The sequence below is a fragment of the Pseudonaja textilis genome, chromosome 5 (genome assembly GCF_049901715.1).
Source record: "Pseudonaja textilis isolate UNSWEBS1 chromosome 5, rPseTex1.2, whole genome shotgun sequence".
NCBI lineage: Eukaryota > Metazoa > Chordata > Lepidosauria > Squamata > Elapidae > Pseudonaja > Pseudonaja textilis.
In genome coordinates, this window is record NC_141994.1 from 54,444,985 (window position 1) to 54,465,841 (window position 20,857).

Here is a 20,857-nt window from a genome sequence, read left to right on the forward strand (position 1 = left end):
ATGTGTCCACTGTACTGGGAGATGATGCAGAAACAAAAGTTGTATGCTTTAATTTAGGTTGCAGTCACATAATATGTTGTTAATCATATTTTTAAAACCTTTTGAACCCGGTTGCTCGGATATGAACAGCACAATGAGCCACAAACTATGCTTTCACATAGGAGGGTGTACGTGGTAGTAAACTATGTTTGCTATAGTCACCTTTTGCCCCCATCCTGAGTCATTGCCCAGGTAGATTAGTAACCACAGGAGTTGATATCTAGATAGCACAAGGCTGAAGGAAGGCTGATAACAACATGGTTGCCTTGCCTACGTATAATTATCAAACTGAAATGTTTTCCCAAAACATTGCAATATAAACCTTGCATTTGCCCCAGGCACATTTGCTCCAGAATACAGTTGCCCCAGGCACATTAGGAAATAATTTCTCTATTTAATCCTTTTGCTGCATCTAATGCCATGATTATGACAGCTTGAATTATTATGTGCATTTCATACTAAGAGTTTTGATTTGTGTTCATGTGCTTTACTGTACAGAGTTGCTGCACTAGTATATAAATGGTAGGGAAAAAAAAATTTTCATCCACTTTGGAAACTTGTCACATGTAAGGGAAACTATAGAATAAATGCTGAAGATAATTATTCAACTGTATTGTTGCTTCTGGACAGCTTTAATGGGTGAGGGTATTAGGGCAGTGGCCCTCAACATTTTGGGCACCAGGGACCGGTTTCATGGAGAGAGATTTTTCCATGGACTGGAGGGAGGGTGTTGTTGCGTGCTTCCTGCATCCCACAGATGGGCCTTTGCTTCTTTGCAGAGCCCCATTTCTGATATGCTGCAGTCCGGTGCCCAGACTGGGGGTTGGGGACCACTTATTAGAATATTCACTGATTTCTACTTCTAAATTCTCATGATTCTGATGGTTATTCAATTGACAATACCTACAACACCAGCTCCAATTCACCTTTAAGCTTTTTTTTCCTTCCCAAAAATCTTTAGTTTCCTTTGCATATTTTTAAGTCTGATTTTTAAATACTGTACAGAATATAGAAGCTACCATGTTACTTGTGAAATGCTACTGTACCTGGGAATGGTGCACAGCATCACTGATGCTTATAAAATGGAAGCTAATGAGGTATAACCAATGAATTATCTGTCCAGACAGAACAATATATAAACATTGAACAGATGGCTACATCTGAGAGATTTGGCTGGGAAAAGAATGACCAGAAGGCCATTGATTCAGAGACCCCTAGAATTTAAACCCTGGAACATACATATTAGAAAATTTGATTTCTGTGCTCTGCGCAGTACAGAATTTTTGTGCACAAGTGGCCTTTTTCTTATATGCAATAAAACCACTTTTCATCTGTATCATGTTTATGTCTATGAAACTCCTGCTGTAAGTAAGCAAGTCCCTGAACAAAAAATTGGGTGTCTTGTATGTCATTGCTGTCCTCATGTGAAGTATAACATTCTAGTGCAGTGGTCACCAACCAGTGGGCCGGGACCACTGGTGATCCACAAGAAAATTTTGGTGGTCTGCAGAGAAATGTCCCCCCCCACAAAGCACCCCCAAAGCAATTAATCCAGGCTGCATGGGAATACAAGGCTGTGCCACCCACATGGCCTGCAGGAACACAAGACTTGCATTGCTTGCATTGTGAACAACACAAGGTAGTGAGCGGAGGGGGAAAGGGGGGAGGGGGGAGAGTTGCCCCACTTGCCCCACGTACCTCGCCTGCATACCGGGCTGCTTTTTTTCCATTTCTTCTTCTGCTTTTGGTTGCATGCAAGGAAAGCAACAAAAGTCTTTCTTTCCCCCAAACCCCACCAGAAATAAGTCATTGGGTCAGGTTACACAGAGAGGAGAGGATCAGGGAAAAGCGAGGTCTACACAGGAGGAGATTACCATGATCCTCCTCGTGGCTTGCAGCCGGGAGCTATGTATATAAGTTTGTAACTGCACAGTCAGAACTGCTGGAGTCAAAGTTTAATGTTTTCTTTGAAAGAGGTTTATCTTTGCTGGCATTCTTCCCATGGACTCTCCTCCCTTATCTTCCTGGAATGTATGATTAATTATCTTGGCTTGCTTCGGAACTCTCATCAATGCGGTTTGTTTTGGGTTTTTTTTTTGCCTCATTATTTACTTTTGTGACTTTAAACTGTGCCTAATAAAGCAGTGAAGTTAAGTTGAAGGCATTACCGGACTTTAATGTACGTTTGGGGTTTGGGGTTATTTTGAGAGACTACGGATCATCACAGCCTCAGACCCCATATAGCTATGTAGTACTCTATTTCAAACTGTTCCAATACATTCTGAAATTTTGTATCTTGCCTAGCATTGTAATATAGACATGGCATATACATACTAGTTTGTGGGATATAGTAAATAATATGCTAGCTTGGAAAGTAGTCCCCATATTAAGAGACCCTGCCTTGCATAGAATAATGTGAATATGCTTGGGATAAAACTGGGTTTCGACCAAAATATGCCTAAACTGACCAATACTGTCAGATATTATTAGCAGGTTTGTGTAAAGAAATGGAATTGCCCATCGTGAGCTTCTGTACACTTTCTTATATGAAAATGAGTTTGCCATGATATAAAAACACAAAAGTTTAATGCAGTGGATCTTTAAGAAGTGTGTATAGTGAACAAGATAGGGTCAAGAAAGAATAAGTGCTGAATAAATAATACGAAAAATTGTGGTCAGGAAGATGAGGAAGTGTGTTCACAGAGAATGTGACAACTGACTCACCAAACAAGTGTATGAGGAAAGACTAAATGTATTGAGAGAAGATTGAGAAAGTTGTGTTTGGATAAAGATTGCAAGATGTGTGAAGTGATAAATCAGGGATGTCAAACTGGCAGCTTGCAGGCTGGATATGTTACATGCAGGCCATGTCCTACCCCAGTTCCACGAAGGAAAAAAACTATCGCGAAATGTCACATGATAACAATGTGATGCCACAAGTTTGGCACCCATGTGATAAATGGTGAAGATGAAAGCCCAGAAGATTTGCAGGACAAAAAAGTATGGAGAGGCATAACATATGGCGTTGGTGCAAACTAGACTTGCTTATATGATATTTCTTTTTCTGATACGATGCTTTTAATTTTTCTTTCTTCAATGGCTTTATACAACAGTGCTTACCCCCAAGTGGAATAATGTAATGGATAGGGATATATATGCAAGTGTATCTGCATCCCAGCCCACAATCCAGTGTTTGTAATTGCAGACAAAAAGCCAAGACACTATGAAAACAAAATAACAGTGAGACCTTAACATAAAATAAGCATAAGAATCCCAAATATGTGACTAGGTCATAAACACTTCAGCTTTATTATACATCACCCAAAAATATCCCCTGTAGTAGCTTAAAGAAATTGGATTCACAAATAAACAATGGGGGGTGGGGGGGGAACCCTTTTAACTTGAGATGCATTCAGCTCAATTAATGGTTAAATGCTGTAAATCATGTGTACACAGGAGGCATGTTATTTGCTTATCAAAAGAGGTGATGTATGTTCTGATTCCATCGTTATTGGGTGTGGCAGCATCTGCTTTTCACAAAAATTAAAACATATAAATTAGAAACTAAAAATGAACTTTCATGCATATCTGTTTAGCTTGTCTTCTGTTTTGCATTAAAAAAAGAGAGGGGAAAGAGAAGGAAACAGAAATACACAACAGTACAAAATGCAGGTAAGCATCAGCTTATTTCACTAAACTTCAAAAAAAAAAAGAAAGAAAGAAAGAAAAGAAAGGCAATCCATGCGTGTGTTTTTCTTTCCACCAGGAACAGGAGGAAAACAGAAGGTGCGATATATATGATTTAGGAGGATCACGGTAGAAATGAGAGGCTGCAGAGTGGCTAGCAGTTTCTGGTGCAAAAGCAGAGAAGCACTGGGGCCAGAATTTATTTTTTTCCATACTTGCTGGCGTCCATTTCTTTCAAATAGGACTGCGCAATATGCGGAGGTACTCCTTGCAGTAGTAGTCGGAAGAACGAGAGACCACCTGAGGACAAAAAAATTATGAAAACAACCAAAGGGATAGGTTTGCTCTTTATACCTGCACACACTTGCGCAATTACAAAAGGAGAAATATACCATCATTTTAGCAGAGCTTCCTTTAGTGTAAATAGGTTTAGGATTGCTCTACAATTGCTACTTTTTTTCCCTCTTTGCATGTGAGTGAAATAAATTCTTCCAACAATGATTGGTCAGGAATTCTATGTTCCATTGACCATTTTCACTGTCCATTGGATGGGGACTTGATGGATCAGCATGAAGTTGCTGCCAATAATGTCAAGTTATTTTTCTTGTGGCTGTAAAGTTGTCAGGTACTCATCAAAGACTCATAGTGTGAGTCTTCATAAATTCTCCAAACCAAGCATAGTGAAAAAGCTTTGAAGTGAAGTTGCTTAGCCATATTCTAATTATTGGAATAAGGGAGAGGGAGAAGGAGAAGAAAGGAGACTCAGCAGGATGCTGGTGGGAGGGAGGTTCACATAGTGAAAGTCATCCAAAATAATATCTGTAGTACCATCAAGAATATTCAAAAGGAAAATACCAAGGGCAACCCAACAACTTTCTTCTTCAAACAATAATGATATTAAGCCTGCATTACATTTTAACCATGTGACTGTTTTCGCTTCCACGTTTCTTCTTTACAATTCCCAGTTACAGTGTTATATTGAGCTATATAACTAGGGGAGGGTCAACACCACCAAAATGGTGGGTGCAACTGGGCAGTCAAAGCCTCAGTCCTTTTTAACATGCCTCACATGCACCATACACACATAAAAGGGGGGATGGGATTTTGATTGCCCATCTGTGCCAGCCATTTTGGAACTGATGATCACTATCCCCTGAGTATCATATTACTGCAGTCAATGACCTCCCTATCAATACTTTCACCACACGACACATTTGTCAGCTATTGAAACCATTCTATCTAGGTGGGAATGGTTGATATTATGCTTCAGTGGGAGTTAATAAAATCTACCAGACCAATAATGCAAGAATATGCATAAAGTGCCAACCCAGTGAAATAGAGTAACTTCATGCTCATTTTCTTGGATTGTTTAGCGATGTTGGTATGAGAATTCCATACAAGGATCGAGGCCATATTAATTGTCTAAATTCCAAGAATTACCTTAGCTTGCTGAGATTCAATGAAGTAACAATAGTTAAAAAACAAACAAACACTGAAATGCTTTGCTTTAAGACAGCCTTGGCTAGAGATAGACAGAGGGGGAAAAAACCATGCCCTTTTATAAAAAACTTACCTTTGAATGTTTGCACCATTAATATCAAATGCAAGATTCTTTTCAAAGCTCCATGGATTATATTTCGTGATATACTGTCACAGAGATACATATATTGCACATTCAAGCAAATAAAAATGCAAATAACAATTCTGTGCACAACTCAGCTGAAATGAAACTACTTGATTTAACTTAGAGCAATTAAATCTGTTGTCAAATAGATCTTTTTCATTCTTTCTTTGTTCCTTCCTTTTTCTTTCCTTTCTTTATTTTACCTTTTTGTGCTGTGACACACAAAATCTGGCATGCTTTAAACTAGTTCCTTAAAGTTGCTGCAATGTACATTTTCAAGAAAAGGAGGTAAGAGTTGGGTATAATTAAATAGTACTACTTCTTAGCTGGCTGAACCTTGACGCAAATAACTGGCATTAGACGGATCAAATGCTGTGATTTATGCTTATTTATGTATAGTAAACTGTTAACCTGGTTCATGCTTTAATACTCCCTCTATAGCTTGTTAGTAAGTGTTGGCATCATAGCCGGAACTGCTAGCGCAAGCATTTATTCAGCAGACTCAGCGAGAGTTGTTAATTAAGAACACAATACAAATAATCAGTCCGTTGCTACATTGGTTTTATTACCCCATTTTCATTAAATGACATAATGAAAATTATGCCATACTTTGGTAGGATTTGTATGACATGACAATAGAAATAAGCTTCATATGCAGAGACCATATGAAAGCTTACCTTAGATGACATACATTCAAAAATCCTTACTGTGTAACTACAGGAGAGAGAGAAAGAAAGAAGTTGTAAGCACTTTACTTCCTAAACATAAACATACAGACTTTATTGAGTGAAAGTATGTCCACAGGGATGAAAAGATGATGATTTAATTCCTTAGTCATGTAACACATGAAAGAAAGAGAATGAGAGAAAGAGAGGGAGAAAGAGAGAATGAGAATGGAAAGACAATGGAAAGTCAAAAGATGAAGGGATCTAGCACACTTTCAGCATTATCATTAATGTAGAAAGCTTAATTAATTATGCACAACACAAATGATTGGCTGCCACACTAATCTAAGAGATATAAAGGAGCCAATCTAATTGTGTCACTAATCTAAGACTAAAAAAAAAATTAGGTTAAACTAAATTAAAATATTTTAATTAAAATTAAAATTGTAGATATAGATATACGTACACGCACACACACACTAGTGTATCCAGAGTGTTTCTCAGTATAGGAAAAAGCCATATGCATAACACTGAACCATCTATATCTATATCTATTTTATTTGAATAACTACTAGGCAAATTTATCAAGCATTACTGTATCGAGTTAACATTCCAGTATGTACTTTTGCACAACAAAGTTGTATTTATTCTGCACTAGCCTTTTAAACTATGCATTTTTCTAGGAGGAAAATATTTTCTTAAAATACAGTATAGTTAGCTACTAAATCATTATATTACAGGTTATAAGTCACTTTATACAATTTTCTGTACATTCCTGTATTTCCTCAATTTGATGGTGTCTTATCAGAGCTTATTCTCATGTGTGTGGATTTCTTAATATATCATTAAATTATATGTTATCATTTTTATTCTTGACAATTTAAACACTGATGATGTGATTCTACTGAGAGACTGTTTATTACTTATTCAGCTCTGTTCTTCATAATTCTTCCCGTTTGAATATAAACTATTTAGAATTACTTTTTCAAACATATGATACATTTGTCATTGAAAACAACTACAGTATTTGATGTTGATTAAGAATGTACTTTTTTAAAAAATAAAGTGGAACTAAGACTATATTTATTGATAAATGAAAATTTAAATTTAGTTACTATAATCTAGACATTAGTTATTTTTGTCTTGATTAATTTGACCTTCTTTGCCCATGCCATAGAAGTATGCCATGAAACAAAGATGAAGAACATGTATGAAATACACACTTATCATGCAAACATGTTTTATATAATAGGAAAGGGATAAAATGAAAGGTAATGTCCATCTGAATGTGATTTTAAACACCAGTTTCTGCTCCTCCAAGAAGATTGATTTTTCTGGCAAAATTTCTCCATAATATATCATTGCAGATTTATTGAGCAATGTTTAATTTGACATTCTATTGCACCACTATTTAACACTATTAAGCTTCTTCTTTTCTTTCAGACTTGCAATACCAACTGTAATTCTTTTAAGCTTCTAACACATAGAAAGAAACAAAAAACATTCTGTCCAATATTAAACTGCAGAGTGATATTAAAGCATCTATATATCTTAGGGCTCCATAATCAGAATATGCAATTTAGGGTAGTTCTATTGATGCCAGTGGCATTTCTTGGAAATAATTAATTGTGGCTTTAGGAGTGATCCAAAGTGACTTGTTCAACTGAAAATTCCTGAGTCAGTGTGACTTAATTGAAATGAGCCTTATCTTTTCTTCCATCTGCTAAGTCTTTGGAAAAAATAAAAATAAAAGAAACTAGTCATCTCATCATTTTTTTAATTATAAAGAATCAACATGTTCAGAGTCTCTCATCTTTTTTATTGGACGAATACCATGGATAACTAGTTTCTTGGAGCTTATTCTGTTTGACATCTCAGATGGTGAATGTCTCAGTGCCAGTTTAGGCAGGGGCAGAGACTAAACAATGGGCAAGTTCTAGAGGAAGCCAATATCATGTCTCCCACAACAAATAATTATTATAAGTTGACTTTGACTTTTCCAAGCTTTGCCATTTTGGCTAAGAATCTGGAAGGTGTTATCCCTACACATCCAGAAGGTACCAGGATGGGAAAAGTTATTCTTTGTTTTTCAGCAAGGGAGGAGAAAAATATTGATTGCTTCAGAACCGGCAAATACCACCTCTGATTGGAGATTTTACAGTATCCTTCCCCTGCCACACCCACCAAGCCACACCCACAGAACTGGTAGTAATTTTTTTGAACTGCCCTAATGATAGATGATCATGCAGGCAGTGAATAAAAGGTACTGGATTTCAGTTAATAAATATTAAGTGGAAAAAGAAGAACGAAGAAAGAAAAAAAAATGCATAACCCAACCCCAGCACAACTGCAGTGAAATAGTTAGTAGACATATCTTCATGATTGCAAAAAATTGGCAACCAAGCTTTCAATATAGAGGCTTTTTAGTCTTTCCATCTCTAGGTAACAAAGGGAAGAAATAAAGAATGAAAACTGAAATGTGAAGAAAAAAAATGATTATATTTGGCTAGGAGCCTTCAGCAGGAGCCTTCAGCCTAGCCTTCAGTAGTTTCTTTCCAAGGTAACTGGATCAACTCTTGCACCCCTAAAATGTCTCAATGCTCAGAACTGTAGTACCTAAGTCATGGTTACTAGTGCCATAGACATTAGACGCTATGAATGTCCCATGGTGGCATTCTTTGCTGGATTGAAATGAAACAACCACATATAGGATTTGCAGAAAGCATGAGTTTAGATGTTTATGAATGAGTTGTAGTTCTATTATCATGTGATGTGGAAGAGTGAACTCCTTGAAATGTGGTCATGCCTTCTATGCAGAAAAGTGGGTAACAGAAAAACTGGGACAATCAGGAAATGTAAATGCTATATTGCCCAAGACAGGTCACTTCTATCTTGCTTGAGTCATTGGGCAAGATAGATAAAATACAAATTCCAAAGCAAGTAAATACCCTAATTAACCAAACCAGAAGTATTATATGGTCAGTGAGGGCCACATTGGATTTTCAATGTCATAATAGTATAATTACGGATCTAGATTGAGAAGTAAGTAGGAAACAAAAGGTAGGCAGTCCCAAAAGGCAGAAATTAGTGAGTCTAGAACCTATATAACAGTGATGGTGAACCTTTTTGTTGTGGTTGGCCGAAAGCACACACACGTGTGATAAGAGTATGGTGTGTATGCTGGAACAGACACTGCAATGCACACAGACCCTGCGCATGTGTACCCCCCTGCCCGCTTACCTGCATTGTGCATGCACATGCCTCCCAGCTGATTTTCGGCCCATTTGAGGCCTTTTTCGGCCTCCCTGAGGCTCGACGGAAGCGTCTGTAATCTCGGAATGCTGAAAGATGGGCCTTCCGGAAATATCAGAAGTGCCCATTTTCAGAACCTGGGAGAGGCCATTTTCACCTCCGGGGGGCTCGAGGGAAGCCTCTGCAGACTTTGCAGGCTGAAAAACAGGCCTGTTTCATCACTTCCAGTAGCTGGGAGGAGCACACATGCTCAGTGCAGGTAAGTTTGGCTGGAGCTCATGTGCCCACACAAATGGCTCCAGATGCCACTTGTGGCACACATGCCATAGGTTTGCCATCACAACTATATAGATTCTACAGACAATGTGCATTACAGAATATTTGTATGAGCTCAGTGAAAGAAGGTAAGAAACTGTTCGTTAGATAGGATCATTTTGTAACTAAATTGTTTTAAAGTTAAAAATGGAACATTGTAAGCCAGTTACTAATCTTCTTTATGTATTACCTTAATCTGGAAATATCCTGAAGGCATATTTCTGATGGATGTGCAGATATATTTACGATATTCAAAATGTTGCCATGTTGTATACTCTCCGTATAGCATAAACATTTGATTCAAATATTGTTACACTTCTTTTAACATTTTATTCATGAAAATGTGTTTTCCCGCAAAGCAAAAGAGGCAAAAATTGTCATAATAAGGAAGGCATCCTGCTCCCAGCTATTTTTTTATACTAAAGAAAGTTACTCCACCCAACAAAGACCATCTTACCTCTGACTTCCAATTTGCATTCAACTTCAGCCTCACCAAGACTGTTGACTGCCTTGCAAGTATATGTGCCACCATCATAGGGGCTGGGTTTTCGAATCTCCAGTGTACAAACACCCTGGTTACTAAACATTCTGTAACGTGGGTCATTCATAATAATGATTTTATTTTTCATCCATGTTATCTTGGGCTGCAGTTAGAATAAATAGACAGAGAAGATAGGAAATAATGCTAAAATCTGATGCTAATGAGGTAGATGGTCCATTTTCTGTTTTAAGGCATCTTAAAATAAATGATTATTTTTTTTTAGATTTTCAAATTATTTTATCAGATAAGTCCATTCCATACTTTTCCTAAAATTCTATCTACCCAAAAATTTTCATTTAATTATGACAGAACTCTAATACAGATAATCCTCAATTTATGATCAGTTGCTTAGTGACTGTTTGAAGCTGCAACGGACCTCTCCGGAGTTACTTATGACTCAGTTTCAAAGATGATGGCTACCCAATCCTTCATGATCACATGATGGCATTTTGGGTAGATGGCAATCGATCTGCATTTATGGCCATTTGCAGCTTCTCATGGTCATGGGATGATGGTTCATGGCCATTGGGTACAATGGGTTTCCCTAATGACCACCACATTCATTTAATAATCACTATATTTGCTTAACAACTGCTGCAAAAAAGGTCATAAAATTAGGGATTGCCCTTCTGAAAGACCTACATATTATGGAATGCTAAATTTTCATTTCATGAACAACAACTGCAATATATTTCAATTTCTGCAGCTAGTTTGTGGGACACCTTTCTCAAATGTTATTTTTAAATGCAACATTTTACATGCATATGTATATTTATATGTATGTATTTATATGTATTTAAATGCATATTTTACATACATTTTTATTGAACACATGGTTTTCACATTACACCATTAAAAGAAGCCATTAAAAGTGTTAAACAAAGATGGTTATTTTAATATATCTAATAAAAACAAAATTCCGGAACTGGAGAACCAGAAGAATACCTTATGCAAATGCTTTCATCATAGTAAGATTTTTAAAAACTCATCAGTCCTCCCAATATAAATATATTTTCTTTGGGAATAATATAGGAAATATTGGACAGTTTTTCCTAATTTTAATTAGGAGGAAATCTATTTCATTGCCAAACTTCAGGTTCTTTGCACAGAAATAGAAACAAGTCTGAGCAAAACCATATATCTGACATATGGTTCAAATAAAGACGTCATGCAATTTATGAAGTATTGTGACAGATATTGTAAACATCCCTCCCTGGTAAATTGCATTTGTGCTAGCTTCCAATTCTAAGAAAAACTCAAATAATTATCAGATTAAGGAAAAGAGGTCAAACACAATGAAATGGGGAAATGAAGGTTTGTATCGGGGCACTGATGAAATTATTTATTTTGCTCTAGAGTGATGTAGCAGAAGAACAAACAGTTTACCTGGTAACAAGTATATTTGAGTGGTCAGTTTTGCATTTACATCTATGGATTTTCTAGGTGCTATTACAACTGCGAACAGGGGATATTACATGAGTTACAATGCCATATGCTACCTCACAGAGACACTCTACTCTCTTTCCCCCAAAGTTCACATTTCAAAATATTTATTACAGTTAAAGATGAGTATATTTCCCTGTATTAAATAAAAAAATAAATTTTAACCCAACTAGAGCACAGAAAGTTCTAGATAATGCAGACCCCCAATAGTTGAAAAAGTATTAAGGAGAGAATGGAAGGTATGTCCTCAACATGCACTGGGCAAGTGACCTTTCCTCTTAAAAACCTCCTCAGTTGCAGAAACTGAACTATAAAAGTTCAGCACCTATGCAGAACCCCGTTAGAACCTATATGTATAATGTTCAAGAAGTGAGATGAAGAAATAGCAGTCTTATACCTCCGCATTTCTTAATCTTGGCAATTGAAGCTATGTGGCCTCCAACTCCCAGAATTCTGGAAGTTGAAGTCCACACATATAGGCAGGGGTGGGATTTTACCAGATCGTCCCTATTTGGCCCAACTGGTAGCTCCAAAGATCATCTGGGAGCGAACCAGTTCACTTCAGTGATCAGCTGCTGGGCCCACTCACCCACCCTGGCTCCATACTGACCTCTATTTTCTCCTTTGGAGACTCAGCTGCATCACGCAACACAGCAGATTGCTGCAGGTCAGCTGATGAAGACACAGGGAGAGTGCAGGAGAAGGTCAGTAGAAAAGCTGTGTGCATGCAAAGCACGCCCACCAAGCCATGCCCACGGAACCGGTGGTCCAACAATTTGAATCCCACCATTGCATATAGGTTCTACAGCAGGGGTCCCCAACCCATGGCCCACTCCCAAGCCGTGCCTTATTTGGAATTGGGTTGCATGAGCGGGTGGCCAGAGTGTTCATGTGTAGCCCAACTTGTGCTTGTGGCATGCTGGTGGACACTTGCATGGGTATGTGCCAGCCCACAGCTTATGCAAGGGCTGCATGGGTGCAAGGGCTGCGTGTTCATGCTGGCCCACCACTCAGTCGAAGGACTACATAAACGTGCACTCATGGTACAGTTCTCTTCTTCTCCCCCACAGCCGGGCCACCAAGCCACAAAGGTTGAGGACTGCTATTCTACATTACACATATAGGTTCTAATGGGGCTCTGCACATGTGTGGAACTTTTATATGTAATGTTCAGTTTCTGCAGATGAGGAGGTTTTTAGGAGGAGAGGTTACTTGCCCGTTCCATTTTGAGGACGTATCTGGCTGGGGAATTCTGGGAGATGAAGTCCGTACTTCTTCACACTACCAAGTTTGAAAAATATTGTTGTATCTGATTTGTCTTATCCACATCTTTTTAAAATCTCTTGTGTACTTGTGATTCTTACTAGATTAGTATCTTACCTTTGGATTTCCTCGGACACTGCAGTTCAAAGTTGTATTATAACCAGATATGGCATATGTATTAACTAAAGGCTGAGTAAACATTGGTGGTTCAGTGAAATTGAAGTCCTCATAAACTGGATTTTTGTACACTTTACCTGCAAAAGAGAAGTTCAAGAATTGCTAAAAGACAGAATTTTGTAACATGTTCACTTCCCCAATTGCTATCTACATAAGAACAAAGTTTATCAATAAATTGTGGAACTGTGTAATACTTCCAATGTGGCTTGTGAAAGCACTGGCAAGTAAATGTGGTATGTGTTTCTAATTCTTAAAAGCAGCAACTTTATTTCCTGGGTCATGAAGCTAACCTCTGCAGCTGACCTATAATCCTGGGAAGAGATACTGCATAGTACAGTTCAGTTGTCTGCAACCTACTCTATAAACTATCCACAATAAAAGATACATCATCAAAGATTTCTTCCTTCAAGAGTTCTAGAATAAGAGTTCAAACTTTTTTCCATGACATTTATAGACAACACTAAATATAAAGAAATTGAATATGGACCTTTGAAACTTCTATGTTTTGTGGACTCATAATCTAATTCCCTATAATTTTTTAAAAAAACTTAATCTTTTTTGCCCATTGATTTTGTTGGGCAGGATTAAAGAGGAAGAAGTATGTCATCTAATACCTCAAAGAAAATAAATGAGATTAGAGGAAGAAAATGTTTTTGATTGGTTTGACATTCTGATTGGCTAGTAGCTGTTTTCCACCATTATATCCTTTGCCTGGTGGATTGCAGATTATCTTTCAAGAAAAGAATGAAAATGTACTATCTCTGCCTAAAGTGTGAACTAAACAAATTTCTTCTCCCTTCAAGATAGCAAAACACCGTGTTTAATGTATACTGGTGTTCTGAATGGATACAAGGCTGAAAATTTCTCTTGTAAAGGTGGCATGAATCCATAGGATCCTTAAATCTTCCTTAAAATAGGGTCGTAGGGCACCTAAATAGTTTTGGATAAAGTGCTGTTATTTGAAACATTTAAGTCACTTTCCTGACCATGTTTCTCTGTGCAAGAGAGGTCAATAGTCACAAATGACTTTTTCTTGATATTGATAATTATGGTGCATTCAGTTTTACTGAGAACCTACAGGACAATGTTGTGCAAAATCCACATGGGATACCTTGCTTCCAATTAGTATTTTTGAAAATTAGATATAATACCCATGCTTTTTAGCAGATGGGATGCATGAAAAAAAAAATCCAAGTAATTTTAACATTTTTTTCTCTTCCAAATGTAGATGTGTTTCTGTTACAGCTCAAACAAGAACAGAGTCTCCATTATTTTATCCTTTCCATCCAAACTGTACAATATTTTTTTAAAAGAATAAAGTATTTGCAATGTTCATTATTAACATGATTGGCTATGCTACATAATGATATGGTTGCTAAAACTATGGCAGCTTAATATAATGAATAGATTAATATAAGCCTCCCAAATCTCTTTTAGCTGATTTCCATTGTCGTATTTGTGTGAGATAGTTCAGGAATGTCAGAGTTTTAGCTAACCATCCTTAGCAATCACAGCACTTTCTGTTGTTCTTGTGGCATCCTCACTGAGGCCGCACATATTTTCAGAGAAAATGCGGAAGAAATACTCATTTCCGATTACAAGTTCCGTAATAGTAGCAGCGGTCCGGTGGTAATGTTCAATGACGGTGTACCATTCCTGAAAGATAGAACAAATTAACCTGAGCTTGTAATGCCACAAGAGTTATGCACTCGGGGTAGCCTGGCTGAGACATCAATCCAGAAGTATCTATCTGTGTTATGTTGCAGCCTGAGGAATGACTGCATTTTATAAGCACCCCTCACTTTAAAAGACAAATGAGATATGCAATATTAAATAAAGAAGTTTATCTGTACATTTGGATTTAAACATATGAAATAGTAATATAGAGTGCAGTATTGCAGGCTAATTCTGCCCACAGCCTGGAGTTCTAGTCTGATGGGGTTAAGGTTGACTCAGCCTTCCATCCTTCCAAGGCCGGTAAAATGAGGACTCAAATTGTTGGGTGCGATGTGAAAATAAAGCTTCAATATTATAAACTACCCAGACAGTCTATTTATTTATTTATTTGATTTGTCAATTGCTTACAAGATAATAGATATAAATATAAATATGAGTAAGAATACAGGAAATAGGTACGTATAAATGGGCTCAATAGGACAGGGATGGTAGGCACAATTGTGCACTTATGCACAACCCTTACAGACCTCTTAGGAATGGGGTGAGGTCAATAGTGGATAGTTTGAGGTTAAAGGAGTGGGGATTTGAGGATGTAACAACAGAGTCAGGTAGTGCATTCCAGGCATTGATCACTCTGTTGCTGAAGTCGTACTTTCTGTAATCAAGTTTGGAATGGTTAACATTGAGTTTGTATCTGTTGTGTGCTCTTGTATTGTTGCAGTTGAAGCTGAAGTAATCATTGACTGGTAGGACATTGTAGCAGACAATTTTGTGTACTACAAAACTGTACTACAAAATTACACTTAAGTCCAACCACAGGGGGAATATATAAGCCTAAATGCTACTGCTATTTCTATAGATGAAAAGATAAATGTTATTACTATTATTCAACGTAGATATAAATATTACACTGTGTTTATATTGAAAGAAATATTTTCTGAATGGCTTCAACCAGTAAAGCACAACAAAGGATAAAACTGGCAGAAAAAAAATCAGTCTGGGATAGTAAATCTTAATTTGGCACAGGGAAAAGAAACCTTGAAGTAGATAATAGATGGGTCTCCCTACAGAAAGACTTCCAGAAATAGATTTCTGCTAACTGCATGAAGCATATATAAAATATTGTTAATTAATCTTGTATAGCCTCCTCAATCTGTTGGCTTTGGTGCCTTCTTGACTCCTGGTAACTTCCTGCACAAGTCTTGGCAAGATTTTTGGCAAGATTTCAGAAGTGGTTTGCCGTGGTCTCCCTCCAAGAGCTGAGAGAGAATTATTGGCCCAGTCTCCCAATTGGGTTCATGCTTAGAGGAAGTACTAGAACTCACAGCTTCCTGGTTTCTAGCCTGGTGGTTTAATCTGTACCGCATCTTCAATTTGGTATGTGTTAATTTTTTTAGCTTGTTTATTTTCATTTTCTTTTACCCTCTATTTTGGTTTGACTTTGATTCTGTTTCTCAAGATCTCATGATGTGAAAGGAAATCTTTTGTTTTGCTAGCCATTCATTTGGACAAGTTATGAATTACCTTGACAGAAGTGCCTTAAGCGTGCAGCAAAGGGATATCATATCTCTCAGCTGGCCTTTTTGATGTGTGTTATGGAATCCCCTCTGGCCTGCACTGGAATAGTCTATCCTGGAAGATTCTCAATGCCACCAAAGATCCTTTGGGCTGATCCTGCCACCCCCTCAGTGCCCCCAGTCTGCTTCATGCTCTCTTAGGAGGCAGGAATGAGGTTCCCGCAGCCTGCTGTTGGAAGTTAAAACTCACCCCTATCCTAGAAAAATGAAATATTTTAGAATATATGAAAAAGACAGAATATTTGCCCTAAAAGAGAAGTAGAAATTCAGAGAGGCAGAAACTCAGCCTCCCACCTTTGTTTATTAAGGCCTGGGCCAGTCTATTCTACATAACAAAGATCTACCTCCTTGAGGCAGAGCCATAATAGGAATTGCTCAAAGCCCTTTCATTACATCATCACCCAGAAAGAGTCAACCAAGCCTGGGACTCAAAAGACAACCTACAGAGTTACCCCTGCATGGCCCCATGGGAGTCTGACAACCAATCAGAATACAAGTTCAAATTCAAAGCCCAACAGAGGGCATAAAACCCAGGGACTCTCAGCATTTCTTCCCTTTTTTCTGCCCAAGAACTGATCCTGCTCATCAGTGAACCATATTTCCAAGCAGTCACCATGTTTCCAGTGTCTTTCTTCCCCACTTGGAACTGAACCCCAAAGGATATTTCTTCCAACACTGCTACCCAACCCAAAAGTTCTCTTGGCCTTTTGGGTTGGCAAAAACACAGGGTTTTCTCCACCTTCTCCAGTCATGTGAGCTCTGAGGAGGAAATGTTAATAGTGGCTCTGAACTATTTCAAAGGAAATAACATGGAAACCCCATTCCTGCTTTAAAAGTAAAGGAATAATTGTGAAGTACCTTTAAGTGGTGCTTACAGCTTCATCAAAGCAAAACACCCAGGGGTGGGATACGACAGGGTTAACTACCGGTTCGGGATTTACAAGCTTCCCTGCAGGCTGCGAGCCGAGCAATCAGCAGCAACAGCCTGCAGAGAAGCAGCCTTTGAAACAGCCTTCTTTTCTCGCTTTTCTAACTGCAGCTGTGCCTCATTTGGCAGCTAAAGTTGAAAAATCAGGAAATAAAGATCAGGTAAGAGCCCAGGTGGGTGGCAGGCAAAAACATCAGCAGACATAGAACCAGTTCTATGTCTGCTGCTCTTCAGAGCTACCGGTTCTACAGAGGTGGACAGAACCGGTAGAAAACACCCCTGAAAACACCCCTTCAAAAATCCCTAATAAATAATTTTATTTTTTAACTTTATTTTCAACTATTTTCAATCCAGCCACTAACTAACTTAGAAGTCTTATATGACCTCCTTTATCACAGTTTGTCTCTGGGCAACTAACAAGAATTTATAGGAATAGCAATAATAAGGAATAGCAATATAGGAATAGCAATAAGTAAATAACTATACCAGCAGCCAATTTAATGCAATAGCCTAAAGTCTGACTCAATCCCTCCACCTCCGAAAACAAGCAAATCATTATATATAAAGAAGATGTGCAGAAACAAATATGATAGCTTTAGCAGTGAGGCTGTAGGGAATCATTTGAACGTAACAATACCAGGAACAAAGACAACCTGACAAAGATACTTATTATGTTCACACAAGGTCTTTTATAAAAGTGTCAGTTTAAGAACATTTAAATGGCAGATATTCCAGTTTTCAAAAGTCATTTAGATTCCCAAATAATAGCAGAGTTTGGAGGCCTTCTATGTGAGAACCAGGCAGCTTATCCTGAGATTCGCCATGTTAGAAAGTCTACCTACCATACTCTTTTTGTCTGCTTTTTGAATTGTGTAACCGGTAATGTTGGCATTGCCATCATCTTTTGGTGGTGTCCATTCCAAAGCAACATTTTCTCCCCAGACTTCTGCAATTTTTACTGCTTGGGGTGGACCTGGACGATCTGTAGCAGTAAAGAGGAAACTTTAACAGTACAGTCATTTTTCCAGCTTGTCTCAGTTTGGCAGGTTTTAATGTTCTTTTAAAGAATGGCCAAAAGTTTCGTAAGGTGGCATTTCCTGTCCCTGATTCCTTCATGCGACTTCCTCCTCTATTTCTGAGTGACAGTTCAACTTTGCTCACTGCTGCAAGTGCATCTGAAGACAGTTAATGTTTTCCACCGCAAAAAAAATTCACTCGTATTTCACTACATTTAATTCTTTCAGTCACATCCTATGCAACACGGCTTTGCTTTTTAAATTTTATTTTACTTTATCAAATGATTTTCAGGCCAGCTTATGAAAATAGCAGCAAGATACAAAAAAAAAAAAATAGTAATCTTTTGATGCTGGGATGGCCAAGAACTGAAGGTTAGGATAGTCAAGCTATTGTTACTATGATATTGTTGGCTTTGCATTGAGGTATCATAACCTGGTACATAGAGTGTTCTGTCTGAGCAGGGGATTGGACTAGAACAGGGGTCTCCAACCTTGGCTACTTTAAGACTTGTGGACTTCAACTCCCAGCATTCCTCAGCCAGCTTTGCTGGACTAGAAGACCTCCAAGGTCCTTTCCAACTCTTATTATTCTGTTAACTTTCTTACAGTGACATTTCATGATGATCAAAAGGACATCATGTGTCATGGCATTATCACATTAATGATACTAAAACATACTGGCTTTAAAGATGTTTGTAATGATGTATGTCAATTGCAGCTCTTGTCTGATACCTCATTATACATTATACATGTATCAGAATTTGTCCTTCTGTGCCCTCTGAAGACATCTTTGGCTTCTCCCCTTGTTACAGGCAAGACTGTGTTGTAACTGTTAGATTGTAGGCCTTTCACATCCAGATGAAATGTAGCTCTGGTCTTAACTCTGGTTTGTAGGGGCCATAGATATAATAAGGATCATAATGTAGCTTATTTCAAGCTCTTAAATTTTTGAAGAGGCATGGAAGACTCCAGACAATGGACGTAATCCAGCCCTCCACAATTTCTTATTCTTTTTATCCTGCTCCCTATATAAAATTTATGTTATTGTAAGGCCAAAAGGTATTAGAGCTAACAGGCCATATTCTACTCAGGTAGAATTTCAATACATACCAACTATTTGAATCTCTATTGTGGCTTTGTCCACGAGGTTATCTACTTTGACCTTCATGTCATATTTCCCAGAATGGCTCCTCTCTGCTTTTCGGATAAAGATGATAGAATCATTTTCACTGTTGCGGATATTAATTTGGTTCTTGTCTACATGGGTACCATTTTTCTTCCAAGATACTTTTGGTCTTGGCCTTCCCTGTGGAAGGAAACCCCCCAGATATGTAGCCATTGAGATATACACCTTGATTATTATTTCCTTTTAAAGATATTCTTTAAATATGTTTGAATAGCAAAGAACTGCAAATTAAAATCAGTGAGTTGCTGATTGAAACTACACATATGTTAATTTCAGGCTTGACATTAAGCAGGTGGAATATGTTTAGCTATCAGTCTTTTCTAAACTGGTTCCCTTCATTTTTTGTCGCTGTTATAGAGTTTCTCAACCTTGGCCACTTTAAGTTGTCTAGACTTCAGTACCCAGAATTTTCCTGCCAGCACAACTGGAGGATCCAGGAAGACGGCCTTCCCTACCATTTCTTCTGCCCTGTGGAATATCCTCTCCCAGAAGGGGAGTGGGTCCCCACTCTGCTAGCCTTTCAATAAGAGCTTGTTCCAAATTTTGCATGGGGCTCCCAGAGCAGCACACAACCCTGGGAGTGACTGGAGCGTAAAGCTCCTTCCTGACTTTTAACTTATTTTAATTTTGTTTCTACTTATTTTTAACTTTAACTTTTACATACTTTCAATTTATTTTTAATTTTGTTTCTACCTGGCTCCTTCTTCTAATATACTGCATTCTTACATGATTGTTATGCTTTTAACTGTATGCCACCCACTCTGAGAGTGAGATGGGCAATTCCTAATTTTGGTAAATAAGAATAAATCAGCGATGTTGTCAAATTTACCTTTACTGAGGTAAGGTAATGAGATTACTAGAATTAATGAATATTTTAAAAATGGGCCTTTCTTTCATGTATAGAGTTGGAGTATTCTATGACATCTAGTGACAATTAAAGGCGTTTAAAGTTACTCTGATTACAGTTGAATATATTTGTAAATGTATTGCAAATAAATTGATCAGTATTATAATTCCCATATTTTGAACACAAGGATCTTTTTAAACATTTGCTGACATTTAGCAAATATTGAAATTTCTTCAAATGTGGAAGTGATCAGTGCAACTATATTAGTTACATACCCAGCACCTAATATTAGATGTAGACCTCTATGCATATAGACACACAAACACTCATGCATTCCTTACATGGAAAGGAATAACAAGATTCACAGCTTCTCCAACCCTTCGGATATAAGTTTGCTTTAAGTGTCTCGGCAGACGAATCTTCGGAGGTTCTTAATTTAAAGAAAGAAATTTGTTTCTTAATTCATAAGATCAAAATGTGCCAATTGAAGTCCAAATATGGCTTTTCAAGCTTGTGCCTTGGCATGCATATTTTCCAATGAGACAAACCAAGACAGGAAGATCATTTTATTACAATTTATCAGAATATTCAGACAAAAGGGGTTCCTCTCATTAAAAGAG

The 20,857-nt window shown here is 37.7% G+C and overlaps 1 protein-coding gene across 28 annotated transcripts in view; it reads right to left on the reverse strand.

Annotated features, from left to right (window-relative positions):
* Nucleotides 1-3,325: 3,325 nt before the first annotated feature.
* The window catches only part of MYBPC1 (myosin binding protein C1), a 95,610-nt gene continuing 78,078 nt past the window's right edge, over nucleotides 3,326-20,857 (reverse strand). For 18 of the 28 annotated variants that reach the window (XM_087934923.1, XM_087934921.1, XM_087934919.1 and 15 more), the window contains 7 exons: nucleotides 20,579-20,667; nucleotides 19,315-19,510; nucleotides 18,031-18,170; nucleotides 14,503-14,662; nucleotides 12,947-13,083; nucleotides 10,040-10,226; nucleotides 3,326-4,026 (listed from right to left, as the gene is read on the reverse strand). In XM_087934923.1, coding sequence (XP_087791049.1) covers nucleotides 3,926-4,026; nucleotides 10,040-10,226; nucleotides 12,947-13,083; nucleotides 14,503-14,662; nucleotides 18,031-18,170; nucleotides 19,315-19,510; nucleotides 20,579-20,667 — 1,010 coding nt within the window. In that variant the 3' untranslated portion in view covers nucleotides 3,326-3,925. Of the gene's footprint in view, nucleotides 4,027-6,027; nucleotides 6,065-10,039; nucleotides 10,227-12,946; nucleotides 13,084-14,502; nucleotides 14,663-18,030; nucleotides 18,171-19,314; nucleotides 19,511-20,578; nucleotides 20,668-20,857 lie in introns of all 28 variants that reach the window. The other 10 variants (XM_087934929.1, XM_087934937.1, XM_087934939.1 and 7 more) reach the window with 1 other exon arrangement.